The sequence below is a fragment of the Pagrus major genome, chromosome 14 (assembly GCF_040436345.1).
Source record: "Pagrus major chromosome 14, Pma_NU_1.0".
NCBI lineage: Eukaryota > Metazoa > Chordata > Actinopteri > Spariformes > Sparidae > Pagrus > Pagrus major.
This window is the reverse complement of record NC_133228.1, coordinates 18,461,252-18,482,599: the sequence shown is the minus strand read 5'-3', so window position 1 is coordinate 18,482,599 and position 21,348 is coordinate 18,461,252. Positions and strand designations below refer to the sequence as shown.

The 21,348-nt window shown below is 42.1% G+C and overlaps 1 protein-coding gene across 4 annotated transcripts in view; it reads left to right on the top strand.

The window, feature by feature from the left end:
* anks1b (ankyrin repeat and sterile alpha motif domain containing 1B) overlaps positions 1–21,348 on the top strand; it is a 236,862-nt gene that overhangs the window by 155,391 nt on the left and 60,123 nt on the right. For all 4 annotated transcript variants that reach the window (XM_073480861.1, XM_073480860.1, XM_073480858.1 and 1 more), the window contains 3 exons: positions 14,445–15,091; positions 16,274–16,396; positions 19,098–19,167. In XM_073480861.1, the coding sequence (XP_073336962.1) occupies positions 14,445–15,091; positions 16,274–16,396; positions 19,098–19,167 (840 nt within the window). The remainder of the gene's footprint in view (positions 1–14,444; positions 15,092–16,273; positions 16,397–19,097; positions 19,168–21,348) is intronic.

Genomic DNA, 21,348 nt, shown 5'->3' with positions numbered 1-21,348 from the left:
TTTTTTTCCCCCCCTACACACCATAAAAGGTCTTTCCTTCCTTCCTTCCTCTCCATATCTGTCTCTCTCCTTCTCACTCCCCTCATTCTCTTCTTAAAAATGCTGAACCGCTCTTCGAAAACCAACCTAACATTTATACAATAAAGCTCCGGCCCTGCAGCAGAGTACGCAGGTGTCAGCCACCTGCGTGGGCGGTTGGATAAAAAAGAGGCCTATTTATAACCCGATCCATCGCTGGTGCTGCTGTTGATGCTTCGGAACTACGGTTTGCATAATGTTGGACAACGCTCGAGAAGATATTCCCCCCCAGTGCCCTCGGTGCAGAGTGCCAAGTGCAGTGCAGTGTTATGCAAAAGCAGTGCAACTGTAGACGCAGTTGTCCTCCATGAATTATGCAGTGCCCCCTGCGACAAGTCAGTTACAAGCAGGCACGAGTCTGCAGGTCTGTGTTTACTCATCTGGAAGGTGTTAAGTTGCTTCATAGATTCTGGTAAACACTTAATGTAAATGAAAACACAGATTTCCCTTATAGTGCACTGTTGTAGATTACATATTGCACCTGTGTTTGTGTTATTTTTAATGTAATTTAAAGGGAAATCCCGCTGTTTGTCAACCTGGGTCTTATTCTCTGGTGTTTTCCATTATGACTTTTGGTCATAATAACATTTAAAGCAACATTATGTAACTTTCTGACCTTAAAATAAGCAGCTTCAAAATCATGTTGATGGTACAGTGTCTTATAATAGAGTGAATGGTGTTTCTGTCTCAGCTTTATAGCATTGTTTAGCTCTTTTGTTTTGATTTTACAGACTGAACTGTTCTGGTTTTATCACTTCCACTCTCTAAGAATTATTTCTAGAAGCAGTAGGCAGTCGTTTAGTAAAGAAAGCTCAGATGAACCCTCTATGTACTTACCTGCCAGGCACCAAACTGCAGACATACAAAGATAGCGACTAGCTCGTTAGCTTAGTGAAGCATTTAGCCTGCCATTGGCCGACTATTTCAGTCGGGAGTTCCATCCTGACACTATTTTGCAGGGACGCCATAGCTACATCCTCGGCTTTGCTGATCAAGATGACTGTGAATTAATTTGAAGAACTGCAAACAAGCTAGAGTAACAGTTGTGGAGCTGTCGGCCACAGCTGTAGTCTCTTGTCGTGTTCACTGCTACTTCTCTAGAACACACACAAGCTAAATCAAAGGCGAGCCACAGCCTCATGATGTGAATACTACATGTAAATTACCCAAGAAATTGATCCACTCTGCAATGCAGCCTGCTACATTAACTACAGGGGTTAGCAGTAGGGGACTACTTTCTGGCTTCGGTTTCAGTTGGACTCCACTTCAAGATCCTTGCTTTGATCACCATCAGTCTTGCTGTAGTCTATGTTCCCCAAATAACTACATCAGGGAGAGTGCACCACATTTTATCTGCAGGAAAGGCCTTTATTTCTCTCTGACTACAACTCTTGGATCTACATATATAAAATTCTGTGTTTCGCCTTGTGTTTTCTGACATACAAGCACGTTTTTAGTCTCCTGCTTCTGAATTACCATAAAGAAATGGAGTTCTCTTGAGTTGTCGTGGTCAGAAAATCAACCACCTGAACAAACAAAAGACTTAATACTCCCTTCATAATGCAAATGGCCACAGAGGGCCTGAGTGATCGATGAGCTCTTACAGTTAATGAGCCGCAAATGGCAAAGCGATCCACTGCTGCATGTGTGTGCGTGTGAGTGTGAGTGAGTGTGGCACCGGCTGTGTGTTTACTTGAAAGAGTTAAGTTCATTAAACCTCAATGTTAATTGAGTCCTTTTGTTTTCAAGCATCACACAATTCAGATGCACCCTGACATCAGCTCACAACTACAAGCCCATTCTTCCACACAGATGCACAATGAGTCCGTCAGCCCGCTGTGCTCGATCATTAAATCACGCTCAAAGTCAGCAGTGGCTCTGTTTGCAGCATTGATCAGTTACTCACACACACACTTGTGTTTTTTTTCTTAAATCTTCCATCCAGTTGACACCCTCCGCTCTGTCCTTTGCGCCTCATATTTGGAGCCGTTTCTTGTGTATGTGTATGTGCCAAACAGCATGAATCCTAATGAAATAAACATGCTATTAGCTGATATTTGATTACAAATACAGCTAAACAGAAGCAGAAAAGCAGCCTAGACTTGTTCCCAATTTATATAAAATGACAGGAATTTTCCCTGCTGTTCTACCCAGGTCAAATGTGCTGAATTTGTACCACCTGTGGTGTGGCAGAAAGCAGATGTGAGGAAATTATAGCTTTTCTATCTGCCCTTTTTTACTTGAGGGTGAGAAGGGATCAATCAAGACTGAAAGCTGTTCTGTCAGATTTGATTGGTGGGAGGAGGAGAAAGATAGAAAACGTTTGGCAATTTTCTGTGGTTTTGTTGTGGCGTTGACATATTTTTTGGCGTTAAATCGCACTGACTCTTGTTTCTAATATTCTGTCCTCATGTAAAATGATTACAGAGTTGGTTCGCAGTCTCGCGCCTTCGGACCTCGCCAGTCTCTGTAGTAAAATTTCCCCTCCAAAATGTACTGCCCTCAGAGATGAAACTCTAATTAACACCACAATTTCATTAATGAGCGGGGTGGTTTTGATCACACATTCTGTGTGCTTGTATCATTTAGTTTTCACCTCGGGCAGTTGTGCTAACAGGACAGGTTAAGATTAAAAGGCTTTGTCTGTGGTGCGCGTTTGATACGGGGACATCAGTTGAATTTTGTAGCCACGCTGCATGGCTCTAGGGACGGCACTGTCGCTTGGTCCACAACTTTTGGATGGATAGCCATTAAAGTAAGATCAGATCAGAATTTTAATTTTTCTAATACTTTGATTTATGACCACATACCTGCAAAACTGATGACATTCCCATCAGCCTCAGCTGTACTCTTCTATTAATTCCTACTTAGTTAAAACAACATTATGTCACATTTTGACCTTGAAATAACAGCTTCAAAATCATGTTGATGGTACAGTATCTTGTAATAGGGTGAATAGTGTCTATCACTTGTTTCTGCACTATGTGACTTCAGTGAGAGGGTCGGATCACAGCGTTACATACATGTTTCCTTCAACATACAAGTTTTCAACACATAACATTGTTATGACGTCATGAGTTTTGTTTGTAGTTAGCACCTACATTACCTCTGACAAATTGTTACAGACCTGGGATTTGTATTTACAACAGTGGCGTTGCACTCAGAAACTGTGGGGGGCGCCAAATCGCTCAAAATGCCAAATTCTAGAGAATATTGCTTTAATGTTATCAAACTGACATGCTACAGTAAGATCGAGGATAGAGTAAACATACCTGCTTAACATCAGCATGTTACAGTAGCATTGTCGTCGTGAACATGTTTGCACACCGATGTTAGCCCTCATCTCAAAGCCCCGCTGTGCCAGAGTACAGCCTCACAGAGCCGCCAGCATGTCTTGAGGTGACGGTGACTCATGTTTGGAAGCTCTCAACACAAAAGAGGCTCACACAGACTCACAGACTCAAAATAAAAAAAGAAAGGAACAGAATTCATTCAGATGCGAAACCCTCTTGGTAGGATTTTGTGTTTTGAATATTTGAGAAAGCAGCACAATTATACTGTATCTAAATGCAATTTGTGTTTACATCATTTAATGTGCTTGCAGGGTAAAACCTCCTTCATAGCTTTATGGTATGGTAAAAGAAAACACCATGTGAGCCCCAACAGTTCTCAAACTTTAAAAGCACTCAGTGGTGCCTTAATAAATACCACAAGTACAGTTTCCTTTATAGTGACAGTGAATAGGCTTTAGAGATCATACTCACAGATAGTGGTTGTTGTCTTAGAGGCTGTTCATGGCAGCAAAACCACTGTTTTCCTATGGTACTTGGCACTTCGCTCCTCTCCTGTGCAGCGCATCACATTTTTTCTAGCGATTTTTAGTAATTGAGAAATCTTCAACTTTTCCAGCACAAGGCACATAGTTGCTCTGCTTTTGTTATTTCTGCAATCTGAGCTGGTGGGGAGCCTGCAGATGAGAACAGAAGAGGTTTGAGAATGGAGCCCTGGGGAACTTTTCCCATTAATTACGAATAAAGGTCTGTTGTGCATGCAGCTGGCTCCACACGCGCACCACGCTGTATTGTCCAAAACCATCTTTCCCAAGGCTGTAGCGACAAGTCTCCGTGTGATCAGGGCCTTAGGCAGCTTTATTAATAAGTGGTTGTATTGACGAACAATTTAAACAGAGTCACATTGCTCCTCAATTTATACACTCTCTGTATTATAACTTATATGGTCACGGGCTGCACTAACTTACTTTTGCAGAGACTCTTAATGAAGTGTACTAATTTTATTTGCATGTCCTTGAGAAAAACATGACTTTGAATGTTTTTATTGATATTAACAATTCTGTTTTCCAGACCAATTTTCCTTTGGTCACAGGTGGAGAGCCTGTCTCCATCTTGGTTGGCTGGCCATGACAACACCACAGGGACATTGATGGAAATGAGTTCAGGATGTTCTATCCCTGACAAAATCTAATGTGTTGCATGTCATTAATATATTACATGTTGTCAATGAACAAAGCTAGACCAAACCTGCCATTTCCCTTTGAGCTGATTCAGGCCCAAGATGCTACTACCGCCACAAACACATATATACATGCATCCCACACACTCAGCCACATACAGACAGTTAATTAGTGTCACCCTCATATCACATTTAACTCACTGTGTGTCTCTGTCTCACACACAAGTGGAATTTCAATGAAGACAGTGAGTGATTGCCATCACCCCCGACTTCAGGAGAATCTAAAAATGGGTTACTATATGAGACGGGCCAGTTGCCGTGGCAATATACTGTGCTTACTCGAATCAGGAATGAAAGTGTAAATTCAATATCTGCAGACTGGCCCCCTTGCTGCCTGAAGGCCAGGTTCAGATACATACAGGCAATCAGACATGAAGTGATGCTCTCAGCAGGGAGTCTTATCTCTCTCTCTCTCTCTCTGCCTCCCATGTGGGAGGGTGGGGGGGAGTTGAGACTGACCCGTTTGCACCTGTTAGTGTGACGCTCGCTCTGGTGTCACTGACCTGAGGCTAAGTGTCAGAACGCACAGGAGTCACAAATTGAAAAAAAACAAGAGGATAGGGAAAACATCTGGGAAATCATGTGGGCAAATTTTTACTTAACATTAAAATAAACTAGAATAGATGTACAGATTATAAATGTACCTCTGTGTGATTACTTTTTAGATCCTATGGAAAGTATTCTTGAACAGAAAATTATGAATAATTTATTCAAACTAAATTAGAGCAGACAGTTTATACATCACATTAACCAAACAGTCATTACCCTATCGTGTTTTAAGACCCTTAAAGGTGATATAAATGTGTGATATTCATACAAGAATTTTAGTTTAAAGGTGCACTATGTAAGAATTGGCCTCCTGTTAAACTCATAATCAAAACAAGTCGGGAGCAGCACATCACCAGAGCAACCGCTAACTGCTGCTAACTGTAACTCTATAAAACAATACATTTAATTCACATTACATATTTAGATTGCTCAGTCATATCTCCATAATGGAAACATAATTGATTTAGTGATGTGGTGGAAAGCCCCAGAAAAAGCTATTAAGTGAAGGAGTGGAAACTTCCCCCAGTGCTTCTACCGAGTGATGATGTTTCCAACATCACCTGAAGGCAGCACGTCTACAGCTCTCACATATAACTCATTGAACGTCTTAACACTTTCTCAAATCGACGATCCAGACTTCAAATCATTTCATCACCACAGTCCTACAGTATCAGCGGATTTGGTAGCATAGCCTAGCACCAACCATTGGCTAGCTTGGTGCCTGAGGCTCAGGGAGCTGATAATGATTTATCCAGGCCTGTGGCGCTCAGGAAATAGGGCTCAGTCTTAAATCTCTGGGATGACTGACAGCTCCGATATTACTCTGTAGTTTTTAATAACAGTCAGTGTGGCGCCACAAGAGACGGAGCGATGAACACAGCGCTATCAGATGTTTGGATCATCTCCCAGCCCCTCCTGCCACCACGCACACACACAGAGGAAAACATCGAACAACAGAGATAGTGTGTGTGGTATTTATAGTGTTTGTGTGTCTGTCTGCATTCACCCGCTCACTGTTCATTTTAGCCATTTTAGCCCCCTTCAACGAAGAAGCAATTCAAAGTGCTTTACATAAGACAGAGCGGCATTATGAAAAGATATAAAAGAAACACGAGGCAATATGAAGAAACACACAAATATGGTTCTAAAAAGACTCAAATGAGATAAAAAGATTAGGCTAAAATAGAGTAAAGCAGATCAAAAATAGAATAGAAATTACAGCGCACTGCAAGATATGAATAAATGTAACCTAATAAAATGCAGTAGGTAATGAAGTCTTAAGCACTGATTTAAAAGAATTGAGAGTTGGAGCAGATCACAAGCTTTCTGGGAGTTTATTCCAGATATGTGGTGCATAAAAACTAAACATTTTCTGAGTTTTGTTTCATGTCTTAGTGGATTAAAGTTCAAGGGCTCCTGACACAGGAGGGTTTGTCAGCCTGTCAATAGCAGCTTAATTATGAAGGCAAAGTCTCTCTTTATAGATGCATAATACATCTGAAGATTTGTTTTTCACCACCTGCGTCCAGCTTCTAGACACTGTTTTATTAATTTGTACCAGCGTGGGATTTCTCCATGGTGCTTTGTTCTCTCCTGACTTTCTTTACCTTATTAGGAGCAAACGCATCAGTAAAATTTGGAATTTCAGCACTGAAATTATCCAGAAGGTCGCTGATTAAGACCGGAGTGGGAACAGGTGTGGAAGGTAAAGACTGGATAAATATTTAATTGGTGTTTTCAGTGATATACAGTTTTCTGATTGACTCTGTGCTAAAGAAGCGCCTGCTTCTGGGTGTAGGTGGGGTCACCGTTTGACACGGTGGGAGAAAGAAGAGGCATATTGGGGGGAGTAGAGGTGAGGCGGGGACCTTGTCCAATTCCTTAATCTCTACTCTTATTTTGTTATCCCCAAGAGGCGATTTGTGGAGGACAGATGAGGCTTTTGGTGGCTTATAAGGCTCATCAGCCCGGGCAGGACAGAGCTGTTCTCTCTTCTTGTCGTCTTTGTTATCAGCAGGGTTGGTGTCGCAGAATGTGCTCGGTTCGTGTGGCGGCAGACGATTTGGCGGTGACAAGTGGGTGAATTTAATACCAGCGTTAACAAGCGCTTCCATTTTATCAGTGAATCCTCAAGCGGGTGAGGCAGTGAAAGGAGGAGGAATTAGTAGACTGATCCACACGCTGACATTGAGGTCTTCGTGGCTCTGAGGTTGCGGTGTGTCAAGGTGAATCAGTACTTTCATTCCTGACCTGATTGGGATAAAGATGCAGTGAAACATCTTTTGTGCAGAAGTTTGTTGCTATAATATTTATTTCAACAGGACTCCAAATCAATTCATGACCTTCCATTAGTGTGAAAATTAGGTTTTATTAGGTTTTTGATACAATTCTTAGCAGGAACCCAACTTCTATTGAACCCCTGTGCCACTGTTTGGATTGAATAGCTTTACTATAACAGATCAAACCATGCTCTCATCTCCCCAGTTTCTCTTCCCTCCCTTTTTGACATATAACCTCTCAGCTCTGTATCTCTACTCTTTAATTTATCTCCCTCCTGCCCCCCACCATCATTCAATCCTTCATTCTGTCACTCTCTTATTTCTCTAGCCACTTTCCCCGAGCTCTCATTCGCTCCTCTGTCTCTCTTTCTCTGCCTGTCATTCACTGTTATATGCGCCTCGCCCGCCCCCTCACTTTCCCCCGTCCTCGCTGCCATTCGTCAAGCCGCCTTCCTTTTCAGGTTTGCTGTATGTCTACAGTTTGTATCTCCATAACTCTTTTGCCCTTCCATTTAAACTCTGTTTTCCATTCAGTCAGATATCCGTTTTCACCATCTCTATCTCTGCTTGTCCCTCTATTTCACCTTTTCAACCTCCTCTACCAGGTCCTTTTTTCCTCATTCTCCTTTTTTTCCTCTTCCCTGAAGCAAATATTTGTTAACAAGTTATGTGTGAAATGAAAAGAAGTAGATATACTATATGGATACATATATTTTTCTATTTGCAGATGCATCCTCCCTAAGCACCCTCTGAGAACAGTTTACTTTTTTTTTTCACCTATACCCATTTCATCATTTTATGGCTTTAGATGCTGTATGAAAAGATTCAGATTAAGAGTCGAGATTCCTTATTCCCCATTGAAATTAAATGTTAAACTGCAAAGTTATTGCTTGCAGGAGAAATGAATAAAATTACTTTGAAAGAGCTTTTACTTTACAGGCCATTATTAGCTGGTTAAAGACCAAAGCATGTCTCAGTGCAATAAAACACTAATTGTCAACAGGTTATATCAAGATATTAAAATACTTGATTTTCGAGCATGCTGTTGATAGATACCACCGTCCCACAATGCCGTGCACAAAAGAAATCGAGGAGCTGCTCACAGCTGCGAAACATTTCAATAAATTGCAGGTGGCGGTGACACAGCTGGAGGAAGATCTTACAAAACAAACATGACAAAATATGTTATTTGAGAAGTTTAATTGGCAGTGTTATTCTAAAGTCCTTGTTTGGTTGATGCTTGTTGGTGCATGTTAAGACCTTTTTCATGACATTCTCACGTGTGACAGCAGGATGAGCAAGTGTAACTAATATTGTTAATTATGACTGCATTCCACAACGAGTTTCCAGATCTTTGATAATGTGCAGCCGTGTTCACTCTCATGGTTTACTGCGGTCCCTGAATGGAACAGAGCCGTCGTTAATGTTATTAGTTACACTTGTGTTTTTCCTTCTAAGTTAGGAAATGTCTCAGTCAAAATGTCTGTTGTGATGAATGAAAATTGCATTCACGTCTTGTATACTAACTATGAAAACACTGACAATTGGTACGTATGACATACTGCGTATAATATTGCAATACAGTAGGGACTCTGCACAAATGTATGCATGTATTCCTCTGTCTTTAAACTGCACACTACAGAGCCACAACAAAGGATTACATGAGCTTTGTCCCGATCCCATAGTCGTACTTTGCAACACATTCTCACTCCCAACTCGTCAAATACGGAAGCTTGGTCAGTGGCCTTAAGCTCCAAACTACGAAACCCTACCAGGCCCTCTAGTTTAAATGTTCCGGATGAATGGCTCTGCGGTTAGGTTAGCAACAAAATGGTATATGCTATGTCCGGTAAGTCTTTCAAAATGAATCTTGCTGACAAACAGGTCACATATTCCAACATATTGTGACTCCACAACTATTGTGGACCGTAATTAACAACATTGTGAAACTGTTGCAGTTTGGATAGGTTAATGAAAAGATCATATCAAGGCAGGCAGGTTGAAATAAGAAAACGGTAGTTTACCTTACCTATTTACTAGCAAAACATAACTTAAAAACAAATCACCCTTGACTCTTGGCCACACAGCGTCACCTGACTTCCTCCTTTGCTCCCGTCATAATTACTGCGGCCACCAGAGGGTACATACTGTGTGTTGTTTCCAGGAAGTTGCTGAATGATAATGATAATGTCACATTTTCCCAGTGTGCTGTTTTTGCAATTAGTGCTCATTTATTGTATGACAAACTTGTGCAGACATATGGCAATCAATCTGTGACTTTTGGAAAGACCACTGCTTATTAAAATGCACCAAGAGACAGAAAATTGTACTTTCACAGACTTAATACTTATTTTTAGTGCTCGAAATCTAATTCATTCTCATTACCTTATCAATGCATATAATGTGTACCCCAGGAGTGATGGATTCAAAGCAGTTTATGCATGAATAGATGCCAGAATGGTAGAATAAATGGTGTTAAGGTACATTGCATTAAAGCTCAATCTCAGATCTAATCTCTCCCACCCACTCTCTTCTTCTCTGCCTGTCTTCAACTGATAGGTGGGTGGTGGGATGTACACAGCCGAAGGTTTTGACTCTCACAGTTTATCAACTTGAGGAAGTGATGACTTGACACATCACTGCTGCAGTCAGTCAGTCAATCAATAACATAAATAGATAAATAAGTCCCTGCCTTTTATTAGCGGGCCAGATCCTCATTGATCCTTAACTATCAAGGAGTTGATTCTCTACCTGTGAGTAATATTGGGACACACGTCTTTATTTGTTGCACAAGCAAACGCATACATTACTGCAGTTTGTTTGTTGAGATGAGCACAACTTATCCAAATACCGATCAGTCTCTGGGCTGAGTGGCTGCATGCCACAACATGTGTGTATACGAGTGTGTGTTTGCGTACTAGTTACGCAATAAAAATGCAGGAATGCAGAGTGATGCAGCTGATGTTTCACCATCTGATCTTAGACACCGACACTGCACTACTGCACTGCATTTGTGTACAGTACGTACAGTGTGATGGTTCCTTAGTTTTAGCTGATGTTACCTTGGATGCCCAGGTAAGAGGCACACACACACACATACACACAACACACACACTCACACAGAGCAGAGGAGAGTCAGTGAAGCAGGCTGCAGAGCGATCTGTAGGCTCAGGAGTGGATCAGTGATGAAGGTTAAAGCGGCGCACAGAGGAAGACTATTGATTGTTTGCAGGGGAAGAAGAAGAGAAACAAGAGTTTTCGAGTTTTGAGCCAAATTACGGTTCTGCTGCGTTATGCATCCTGTAATTATGCTGGCACAAGTTGCCTTACGTCAATATTCTCATCAGCTCGACTGATATAAGGTTTGTTTCTCTGCCTCAACTTAAAACTTTTTTAAAAAAACTCTCAGACCTTTACTTTGACACACAGATTAATCAGCTCTACCTCTCTAATGTTTCTTCCTTCTGTCTAGACAACACACACACACACACCCCTTGCTGATTTGATTGCCGTTTATCAGCCGCACACTTTTCCCTCGCTCTCCCGAAGGCCAAAGACACTTAGCCGCCCTAAAAAAAAAGTGGGAGAGATGCTAGTGCTGGGGCTCTCTGTTGCCATAGCGACCAACCAGCTCACCTGTTGCCAACGGTTCTCATTTTTTAAAACAGCGGAGAGGCATGGAGAGAGCGATAAAGGATTGCGTGACAGGAGCAAATACAGAAAGAACAGAGAGTAAACGAAAAATATTAAGAAGGTATCGATGCCTTCACGGTCACATTAAAATGTAGGAATTCTTTGTGTGATTAACTTGACCCAAAAAGATTTAAAGTGTATTTTTAAAAGTAAGTGCAACATAATTTACAATTGTAGAAGTTAAGTGCCGAAGTTGACACTGTATTTATGAGGATCTTTTAGCCACTTAGTCCATTTATCCTGCAGAATATTGAGGATTCATCATAACTAAAGAGCTTTCAGCTTATGTAGGAAAAATTACAATTTCAGTGGATGTAGCGCTTCAGGATCAGTCGTGTTCCCATCCTTCATTACCTGAAAACTGCTAATGGCTGTTTGATAATTTTAACCACAGCAGAAAGCTAAGGTGCAGCGACGTTCAAATATCAAGTGGCTCTCCATTCGAGGACTGACGTTTAATATTCTTCCATTTTTTTCCCACTTTTATTCCTCCACAATAAGAGGAGCTCGAGCATCTGCTGTTTTAATTACAGCGAACGATGCCAGTTAGTCACTCTTATGCGAGGGACTCTGGCAGACTTATATTTTCTTATGCAAATCTCTGCTCACATTATGTAATTGTTTCATATGGAAATGTGGCAGGGAACAGTCATGGAGTGGTAGCTTAAACTGGCTGAGAACAGTGTGTGTGTGTGTGTGTGCGTGTGTGTGTGTGTGTGTGAGTGTGGGGTGAGGAGGTGGCAGGCAGCAGGACTCTGTGGTCAGATAACTAGATTGTAAATTCAGTGAGAGTGGGGGCAATTACTCAAGTGACAGTTTTGATTACAAGAGTCTAGTTTGCATTAATGTGAGCGTGGACAGGCACTGTTTCTATTCATTTTTGCAACTACGTGATTGTGAGAATGTTGAGAGTGGTGATTCTTATCAGTGGCCTGGTACACAGTCTTTAACACACAGTGGAAGGAAACAGAAAGAGAGAGATCTGGGCTCGAGACACAAACACACAGTTTTATTTCAAGCTATCCAGAGAGTGTAAGGAGAAGAGACAGAATATTATGTTGAGAGAGTTTAATCAGCAGATGACTGGGAAACAAAATAAGAACGTGGGAAGCCTCTTGCAGGTTCCAGATGCATGTTTGTGGACTTAATGTTAACCACGTTGTTGTATTGTAGAAATGTATGAATGTCCTTTTTATACTATTCGGCACATTCATTTGCTTCCATGTATTATGTAACTATGTATTATTTCAAATCAGCGAATGGAAACCAATGATTGCCTGGATAAATAGAACAAAATCATCCAAAAATCTAACACCATACGACCTGCATTTGAAAGTTGTGAGCAAGAATAAGTGTTGTAAGCTGTAAGTGATACATATTTGTTGAAATAAGTGTTAAATAGCTCTATATTCCAAAAGTCATCACTATTATAGAGTGTTGACCAGAACTATTTTTTGCCGCAAAAGTAGCATCTGGAAAAGACGCCTGATCTATCTATAATTTTGTCATCCTGATAGTCAAAACTGTACTTTCACGTCAGTCTATTCCTTCCAGACTACATCTACCTCACGTCCGTCCTTCTTAGCAGAGGGATATCCCCCGTTTGTTTCTCTTCCAGATGACATTTCTTCCATTTTCTTTCTCGATAAAGCTGCTGTAAGTGATATATTTTTTAGCTCCGTTTTTGGTCTCCACCAGCTCACAAGGGAAATATTTGGCTTTAAGTAACAAAATGCTCCAATTTCTTTCCTAGTTGCTCACTTTGGTGGTCTGTAGTTAAGTACTGGGCAGGTAGCATACAGTGGGTATAACAGAGCTATTTCTTTCTGAAAAACATCTGGAAAAGACGCAGAATCTGCAATTTTGTCAGCCTGATTGTCTCCAATGTATTTTTAACTTGGTCTGTTCTGTACACACAGCATTGCATGTCGATTGCATGTCTGTCCGTCCTGAAAGAAGTTCTCCTTCTATTATTTGTCACTGTCGAAGGTTTTTTTGGAAAGTTTTTCCTTAACAGAAAAAGTTGTGGGTTATAACACCGAAACAATTCCCTAAAACAATTTTCAGTAGTTATGTCACGATGTCCCGTTTCCACATTATATATGGTCCTTTCAGCAGCTTGAAAAATAACCTGCCACACACTGGTACAATCCTATAATACACAGTGTCAACTATACACAAAGTGAGAAGAAATCCTTTAGTTAGTTTCCTAAGTTTACAATGCACTAAACTTTCTTTACATTCATCTGTTCTTCGTCTTCATTTCCTGTATGAGATTCAGTCCATATGATGCCTCCCATCTGTCTTTCTGTCTCTAATGCTTATTTTACACCTTTATTAATGATTCTAACTCCATAAATCTGGCATTAAGTTTTAGTCACACTGTGTTAGGAAGGCTGTTCCCCCAAGGATCTAAGCTTCATCCTGAAACTCACTGGAACATAATGTTACTTCTTTGCTACAGTCTGGTACCGAGTTGAAGATTCATCATTATGAATTTAAGCGCGTCACCTCTTTGGCGAAGCGTAATAAATAATCCAGGAAGAATAAGAATAAATAATGCACCTCTTGTTTTGCATCTTGTATCAGAAGGACGACATCTTTTTAACATGCAAGACAACCGCTGTGCCCCCAAGTGTGACTTTTTTTCCGGATGTGCACATAAGCATTTGTAAACTGACAGGCGCAAGCAGACGCACACAGATACACGCACTGACAAGGAGCGTGCATCTACAATTACACAAACACTAATACACGGAGAATCAAAAGGAGCTTTCAGCGGCTTTTCTTCCACCCCGCTGCACACAGACAGTGAGTGGGCCATGAAAGCCTTCCCTCAAAAAAAAATCCCAGTCAGCGGTGTAAGAACGTCTGCCCCGATGAGTTCATGCGTACATGCACAAGTTCAGACACCCAAACACACAGTTTTGCACTCAGACAGTGAAGGAGCAGAGGTGTAAAATCCCAGTCAGGAGTTCTTTTATTTTTCCTCGGAGACACAAACAGCTTTTCAACAGGGAAGCAGAAGACGTATCGCCTCGTTCTTATCTTCCTATTTGCAGCTTTGGTTGTTTTGCAGTATTTTTTTTTAGGCCCTTTGCTTCCCTTTCTCTCTGTTCTGTTGTGTACCAAACATTTTGCTCTCAATATTGTGTGCTTTGTTTGTGCAGTGAGTGCACTTTTCTGATTTCCCTCTTGTTTTCCTTGTAGAGTTAATTTATTAGTGTGTATCATTGTTGTGACGGAGCCATTTTATACAAATCTGCATGATTTAATCCTTATCAGTCAGTGTTTTTGTGTGTGTCCTCCTTGCAGACGACGGGTCATACCAGCGAGACCCGCCTCCTCCTGCTCCCCTCTGCTCTTCCTCCACCTCCAACGCTCTGTTGGATGACCGCAGGAAGAGTCACATCCCAGAAGAGTTTGCAGGCCTCCTTCATGGATCTTCCCCAGCTTGTGAAACCCCTGATACGCCTTACCACCTCTACAACCCCAAACCCCGCAAATATGCCTCTACAGACGTCCAGAGCGGCCTGCTGCAGACCCCGGAGTTCAGCATCGTGATCGGAGGAGGACCCACACAGGTCCTCTCCAGGACAGGGGGCGAGTCGTCGCCTCAGTCGACCGCCATCGACCCCCACAAGCCACAGGTGGTGTACCGGACTATCTTCCACACAAGGGTCAACCAGGACCAGGCCCGACCCAGAAACTGCGAGCAGGTGGATTCAACTCGTGGCTGGTCTACACTGGATCGCCCTCCCTCCTCCTACGCCGGTCAAAACGGGGAAGTTCCAGGGTTAACAGGAGGTGTGCCCAAGGGAGGTTCATCGGTTGCTGGCTACGAAGAGAGGGCTTGCACCCTGGGAAGGATGAGGTCCATGCCCCGCAGTGTGTTGGACCTGCAGCTGTCCAAGTCTCTGTCCAAATCTGATTCCAACCTGGTAGCTGTGTCTCCCATACAGGTAAGTTGTTTCTGACATGTCCTGACTTAGTTTTCCATCTTCTTTTGGGATTGGCTCATCTCAAATTACTCATTCTACGAGTGCAGTGCCCGTCAAAACATGCTGTTCGGTGCAGATAATCTGGTAATGTGAGGGGTTTACAGATCTAGTGTTGAGCCTCTTGAACTGCTCACAGAATCATGAGGGCGGCCCTGATAATATCACACGTTTGATATTTCTGATTTAAAATCTGGATCATTATGTACTTGCTAAGCCAGACCATAACAACTAATCCCAGGGCAGCTGACAGTTCTGCCAAGCAATAGAAAAGAAAGAATATAAAAGCCTTGTTGACCACGACTCGTTTAACCTTCTGCTCTTGTTTTTTTCTCACTGCAACGTGTTACTACAGCAAGTTGTTGCACTACACCTGATCTCCATTTTGTTTACATCTGCTTCGCCAGCGCACTGCTGCAGAGTGGTGTTCAAAAACAGCCAAGTGTGAAGTAGATCAGATGAACAGTTCTTAAAGGACATGCGTCACAGACAGACAGACAGAGATTCCTGGCTTTATAGTTAGACATCAAAGAAATCAAAGTGCTCAAATGGTTTTTTGAAAATAGCCCATCATTTATGTTGCATTATGAAAGCAAGTTAAAACTTTAACACTGTCTTTTTTTTGCTCTGCTACTATCTCGCTCTTTCAAGTCTTTTACATAAGAGGCCAAGTATAACACGAAAGTCTCTTTAACTAAAAGTTACAAAAAAAATTAAATAAAAGTTTAGGTCAGCACAGAGATCTAAGTTGGAAGAAAATGCATTTATTGTAAATATTCAGTTGTATAAATTATGCAGCCGTGGACGTAGTTTGCATCTTGCTGTATCATGTAGTGACTACAGAAACGGCACAGAAACCAGTCCAACCAATTAGATAACTCACTAAACTGGGCCACAGTGCTCCCTGCTGTGCTGCACATTTAGAGAGTTCTTCTTTAATTCATAGTAAATAAATCATAAGCTAAATACATAGTCTGTTTGATGAAAAATGCCTCATTATACTGTGGATGAAACTTTGATGAGTACTGAGGACTCTCTCGACAGTTTCTAGCGCTGGTTGTCTGTATTTTTAAGGTTAAAATATTTGGCAACCATTGTCTGACGCTTGATTATGCTAGAAAACAATTTGGGTTTTGTCTCGTCCAGGAGGAGCACAGCTGGGGGTCTGGATCTCGTGGCCAGGGGCCTGGAAGTCCCAGCCCAGGAGAGGGTGCCAGCCCGGGGGGAAGACTAGAGAGGACGCCTTCTTTCACCGCTGAGTGGGAAGAGGTAAGAAGAGCTTTTTCTTGACATGTACAGGAGTTCAAGTTCAATTGCGATATTAAAGGAGGGTTAATCAGCCTCTTTACTGTGACACTACATGGATTTCTATTGTAAAATCTCTTAAAACCAGGCACGCTTCTCCAAGTGAACCATCTCTGCAGGGGGCAGTGAAATCCCCTGCACCCACAGCAGTGAGCTGCCTCAGTTTTTCCTCCCTTTGAAATCCACTCTACTGCTACAGTGCAGAAGGAGCCCCAGTGCTAATTTAACATCTTCCCACATTGATTTTCTTCTTTAAGCAGCACTGGAGCTGCAGGGAAGACCAGATATAAGACAGAATGCAGTTCCTGTTATAGAAGGGAGAGAGAGCGGAGGTCGCTGCTGCTGTGTGTGGTTCGGTCTCGGTGTGTCTGTGCCCGGGGCTTCTTCAGTATTAACAGGTCTTGACACAGATGTGATCCATTGACTGGACAACACTGTGCGATCTCGCCTCTTTATAAACTCTTTGGGTCACAGACACATTAGCTTCTGCTCACTAGCCACAGACAACACACACTTTTGCAAACTGATGCGTGTTGAAAATGAAAAATCTCAGACTGTTTTATTCTATAATTAATCCGTCTCTATTTTTAACATACTGCTAATGCATGCAAGTTAAAATACATTTGTGCGTGCCTCTCTGCATTTACATGTTCATTAGTGCCTCAACACAGCTCATAACTTGCTGATGGTGATGAATTACCATGTGGAATTTCCCATAATTCTCAGCAATTAAGGTGACCTTTCCTGTTTAATTACGTGCTACGGGAGGATGAGATACGATGGCTTCAGGGAAACTGGAGTGATATACGGGGAATTCAGAGGGAAAAAAATCACAAAGTTGTTCTATTTGCAGCACACGCTCAAGAAAGAGATGCATTATTAGCAAAAAGCGAATCACGAGGGATGTCGCACAACACTCGATGATGTGAAGATATCCATACTCATTAGTGCTACAGGCGTAATTAAGGTAGTTTCTGTATGTTACAAATGTGTGCTTTAATCAAATCAAATCAAAGCAATTTTATTTACATAGCTCAAAATCACAATCATATTGCTATTACTTTCAGTAATAATATTTTGCATCGCCAAAGATGTCTGTCATCTCAATCCCTGTATATTACATGTTGGGTATAACATTTGTAGTTTACATCGTCTTTTTTCGTGGTGACGTTGTTGTCAGCAAACCAATTATTTTGGAATGTTGTGACGCTGCTTAAATGAAGTGCAAAAGGGCAAAGACCATGAGCAGTCAGGTGATCGTACAGGCACATACCAAACTGTCAGTTTTTGACAGCCATTAAAATATATTCACTATTTTCTTTTTTATGATTTTAGGGATTATTAACATTTCCAATGCATTCACTTTCTGTTTAACCTTCATGAGAACATGGCAAATTATAGTGATGTTGCTGTATTCACAGACAGTAATTACTTTCTTGTCTTATCACCATGACAAAGGTGAAATACATACAATTTAAAAGAAGGACAAGCCCGAAAACCTATGAATAAGTGTTGACGGCATATGTCACAGAGACGTCTTGTGTCAGGTTTAATTTTAGCACGTCGTATCAGTCCAGTAAGCTCTGGTTAAAGGGTAACTCCACCTATTTTTACACATTTAAAGTGTGTTTGCAGGTCTTACAGGCATACTACTGCTGCATATGTGAAAAAAGTAGTCTATAAAGCCTTCGAGGCTCCAGAGGAAGCTGCTTGAAATCTGATAAATTGCCTCCAGTGATGTCACTCAGTGGCTAAGTTGCATTGTGGGTAATGAAGGCGTCACTGGTCTACCATTGCAGTCCGATAACTGTTGGACTCATTATGAACAGTTTAAATACATATGATCAATTTCGATACAGCAGAACCCGAAAGATCACCTTTATTATTCCATGCATTCATCTTCTTGGACTGGCGCCTACATTACCCACAGTGCAACTTAGCCACTGAGTGATATCACTGTAGACAATTTATCAGATTACATGCAGCTTCCTCTGGAGCCACAAAAAGCTTAATACTCCTTTTTTCATATAGTACACCCCGAGACCTGTAAACACACTTTACCAGCTACCCTTTAATCATCATCTTTTCTTTATCAGCTTACAGTGAATGTTTAGCCTCAAGGCTGCTTTGTGTGCAGTGACACATGCAGAAATTGCTACCTGTTTATCCAGCCACTAAGATAAGACAACCTTCATGCTCCGTCAGCTTGTGAACACTGTTTGCATTTGTCAGTCCCAGACCTTTGAACGCGGCTCTCAGACCAGTCGCAGCAAGGCCAGTTTTCTCTGACCCGTGGTGAGCCAGCGGTCCTGACAGGTGGATGGATGTGTAGGTCGCATAGTTCAGCGGATAGCAGCAGGTCCAGGGTCAGGGATGACCGGTTGACAGCCAGCAGCCAGACACTAATGAAGCCACTGTAGCTCCCTCCAATTCCAGTCTGCCTCTTCCTTCATCTCTGCTCCAACACATCTTTTTTGCGCCCTCTCCGCTCCTTCATGCTTTTTCAATTCACAGGGGGAATGAGTGACATTCAGTGCGCCGGCTGGCGTAATGATCTTGTTATGTGACACTTGAATCCAGAAATAGGGGTTAGCCTTATTACTGGGAAATGACTTTTCCCCTGTAACTCTCGTTCTGTCTCTCCCTCTCTCTCCCATTTGTTCAGATCGACAAGATTATGAGCTCCATTGGGGCTGGAATAGGCAGCGGATTGGACATCAAGGAGGACACCTCAGGTAAAATACACATGATTATATGTGTCTGATCATGGGAGTAAATCTGATTTAAAGGATAATTCATGGTTTATTACAACTTGGGTCCTACTTGAGTAGTTTCAGCCAACACTGGGAACACTGCAGCATTGCTACAACTAAGTCCAACAGGGCAATAAACTGTTGGATTATCAACCCAATTGCCAGAAAAAATGTTCAAACTTGCAACATTGCAACTTTGTTTCTTTAGGTTCAGTTTTAAAATTTCTCTTGTCATAATGCTGGTAAGGTTTACGCATAAAAACCACCTGGTTAGGGTTAGGAAAACATCATGTTTTGGCTTAAAATACCTGTTTTGGACCCAACAAATATGGCTTGAGATGACCCAAGGTCCCCGGTTTTGCTGCCACAAACATAGCCGGAAATTGTCCCGAGGTCTCCTTGGTTTCACACTTCCAAATGTTGAAACACAGACTCGAACTGGGGTCACTGCCTTGGTATATATTTCGCCTGTAACTCCACCTCCATCACCTCCACCTCCCGATAACTGTCAGGCTATAAACATGTAATGTGAACGTGATATGGCACGTTTGTGGGGATGTCAATACGGTACGTGGCCTGACATGACACATACATATTTGACCGTATCTGTGGTTTGCAGAAACTACTAACATTTTATCATTGCAGCAGGGCTGAGATTGTTAAGAAAAGACTCAACAAATTAGTCAGATTATTTTAGCCACTTTATTTAAAGGTCAAACTGGAATTTATGGCCAGTGCAGTTAGTTGAAGTCTGTAAACTGTCATGAGTGTTTGCAACAGACTGTTTGATTATCTGATAAAGAGAGTTCAGCGTTGAGCCTGTTAATTAGATAAATTACAGGATTCCTTGAGAGCAGCCGTTGGGGGATCCCCCCAACTGGGCTTCCAACTAAGGCTGGAACCAATGATTATCATCTATATAGATTAATCTGACGATTATTTTCATCAGTAATCCATTCATTATTTAGTCTATCAAATACCAAATAAATGTGAATAAAATGAGAGCCCAAAGAAAAACGATTGAAACGATGAATCGATTATCAATTAGTTAGCTGTAAATTTTCTTTCGATCGACTAATCGATTTACAGACTAATTGTTGTGACTCTGCATGGGGTCTCTCAAGAAATACTGGGGTAGTGAGAAAATGTACATGACAGAAAAGCATAAAAAAGAAACCACCGCTGTCCTATAGTGAGCTGCAGACAGTTGACCCTGGTGGCTGAGTGGTGTGGAGAGACCAAACAGGTGAAGTCGTTGCTCTTTGGTTGACAAGATGCCAACCCTGAGAGGTGGAGAACTGACGACTTACGATTGTCTCCCTGCTTAACTTCCAACGAAAGATTCATTCATCACAGGAAACTAAAAGGAACGATGGCCAAAACTACAAAAATAAGAGCTGAATTGTAATAAACCAGAATAATCCTGTTGATGTGTATGAGCGTGCGTGGGCGATTCTGCTTTTTTGACTTTCTTGTGCTCATCAAATCCCCGCTTCTGCCAGTTCTTTCACCTGCATACCTCAAATCCTCCGTTACTCATCTCTATTTACTGCGATGATCCCCCTCTCCCCTGTGTTAACTCCCCCATCCTCCACCTCCTGATCCTCTCCTCTCTCCCCTTTCACTCTCTCCCTCTCTCTTTTCATCTACGAATGCAAAGCCGCTGCTAACCATGGTTACCACAGGGTGAAATCTTGTTTGTGCCAAACCAGCCCCATCCATGACCACCTCTACCACCACCAACACACAGATACAGTCGCTACGCCACACACACAAACATATAGATTCGCCTGCATGCATACACTCAGCGTGATGTGTGTGTGTGTGTGTGTGTGTGTGTGTGTGTGTGTGTGTGTGTGTGTGTGTGTGAGTGGGAGGGAGCTGGGCTTCTTGCAGACAAAGAAGCTGGAGCTGTTGTGATGGCTATTATCAGCAGAGCGAGCCAGATATCTGTAGAGAGAGCAGGGTGACGATCAACACCCCAAGAGAAGATAGAGACGGGAGGTAGACAGAGGAGAGCGAGTGAGGTAGAGAGAGTGAGGGAATGAGGGAGGGAAGCAGCGCTCGGGGAGAGAGACACAGAGAGAGAGAGACACAGAGAAAGAGAGAGAGAGAGAGAGAGAGGAGGCTGCAGAAGCATACAGATGAGAGTGGGAGTACTTG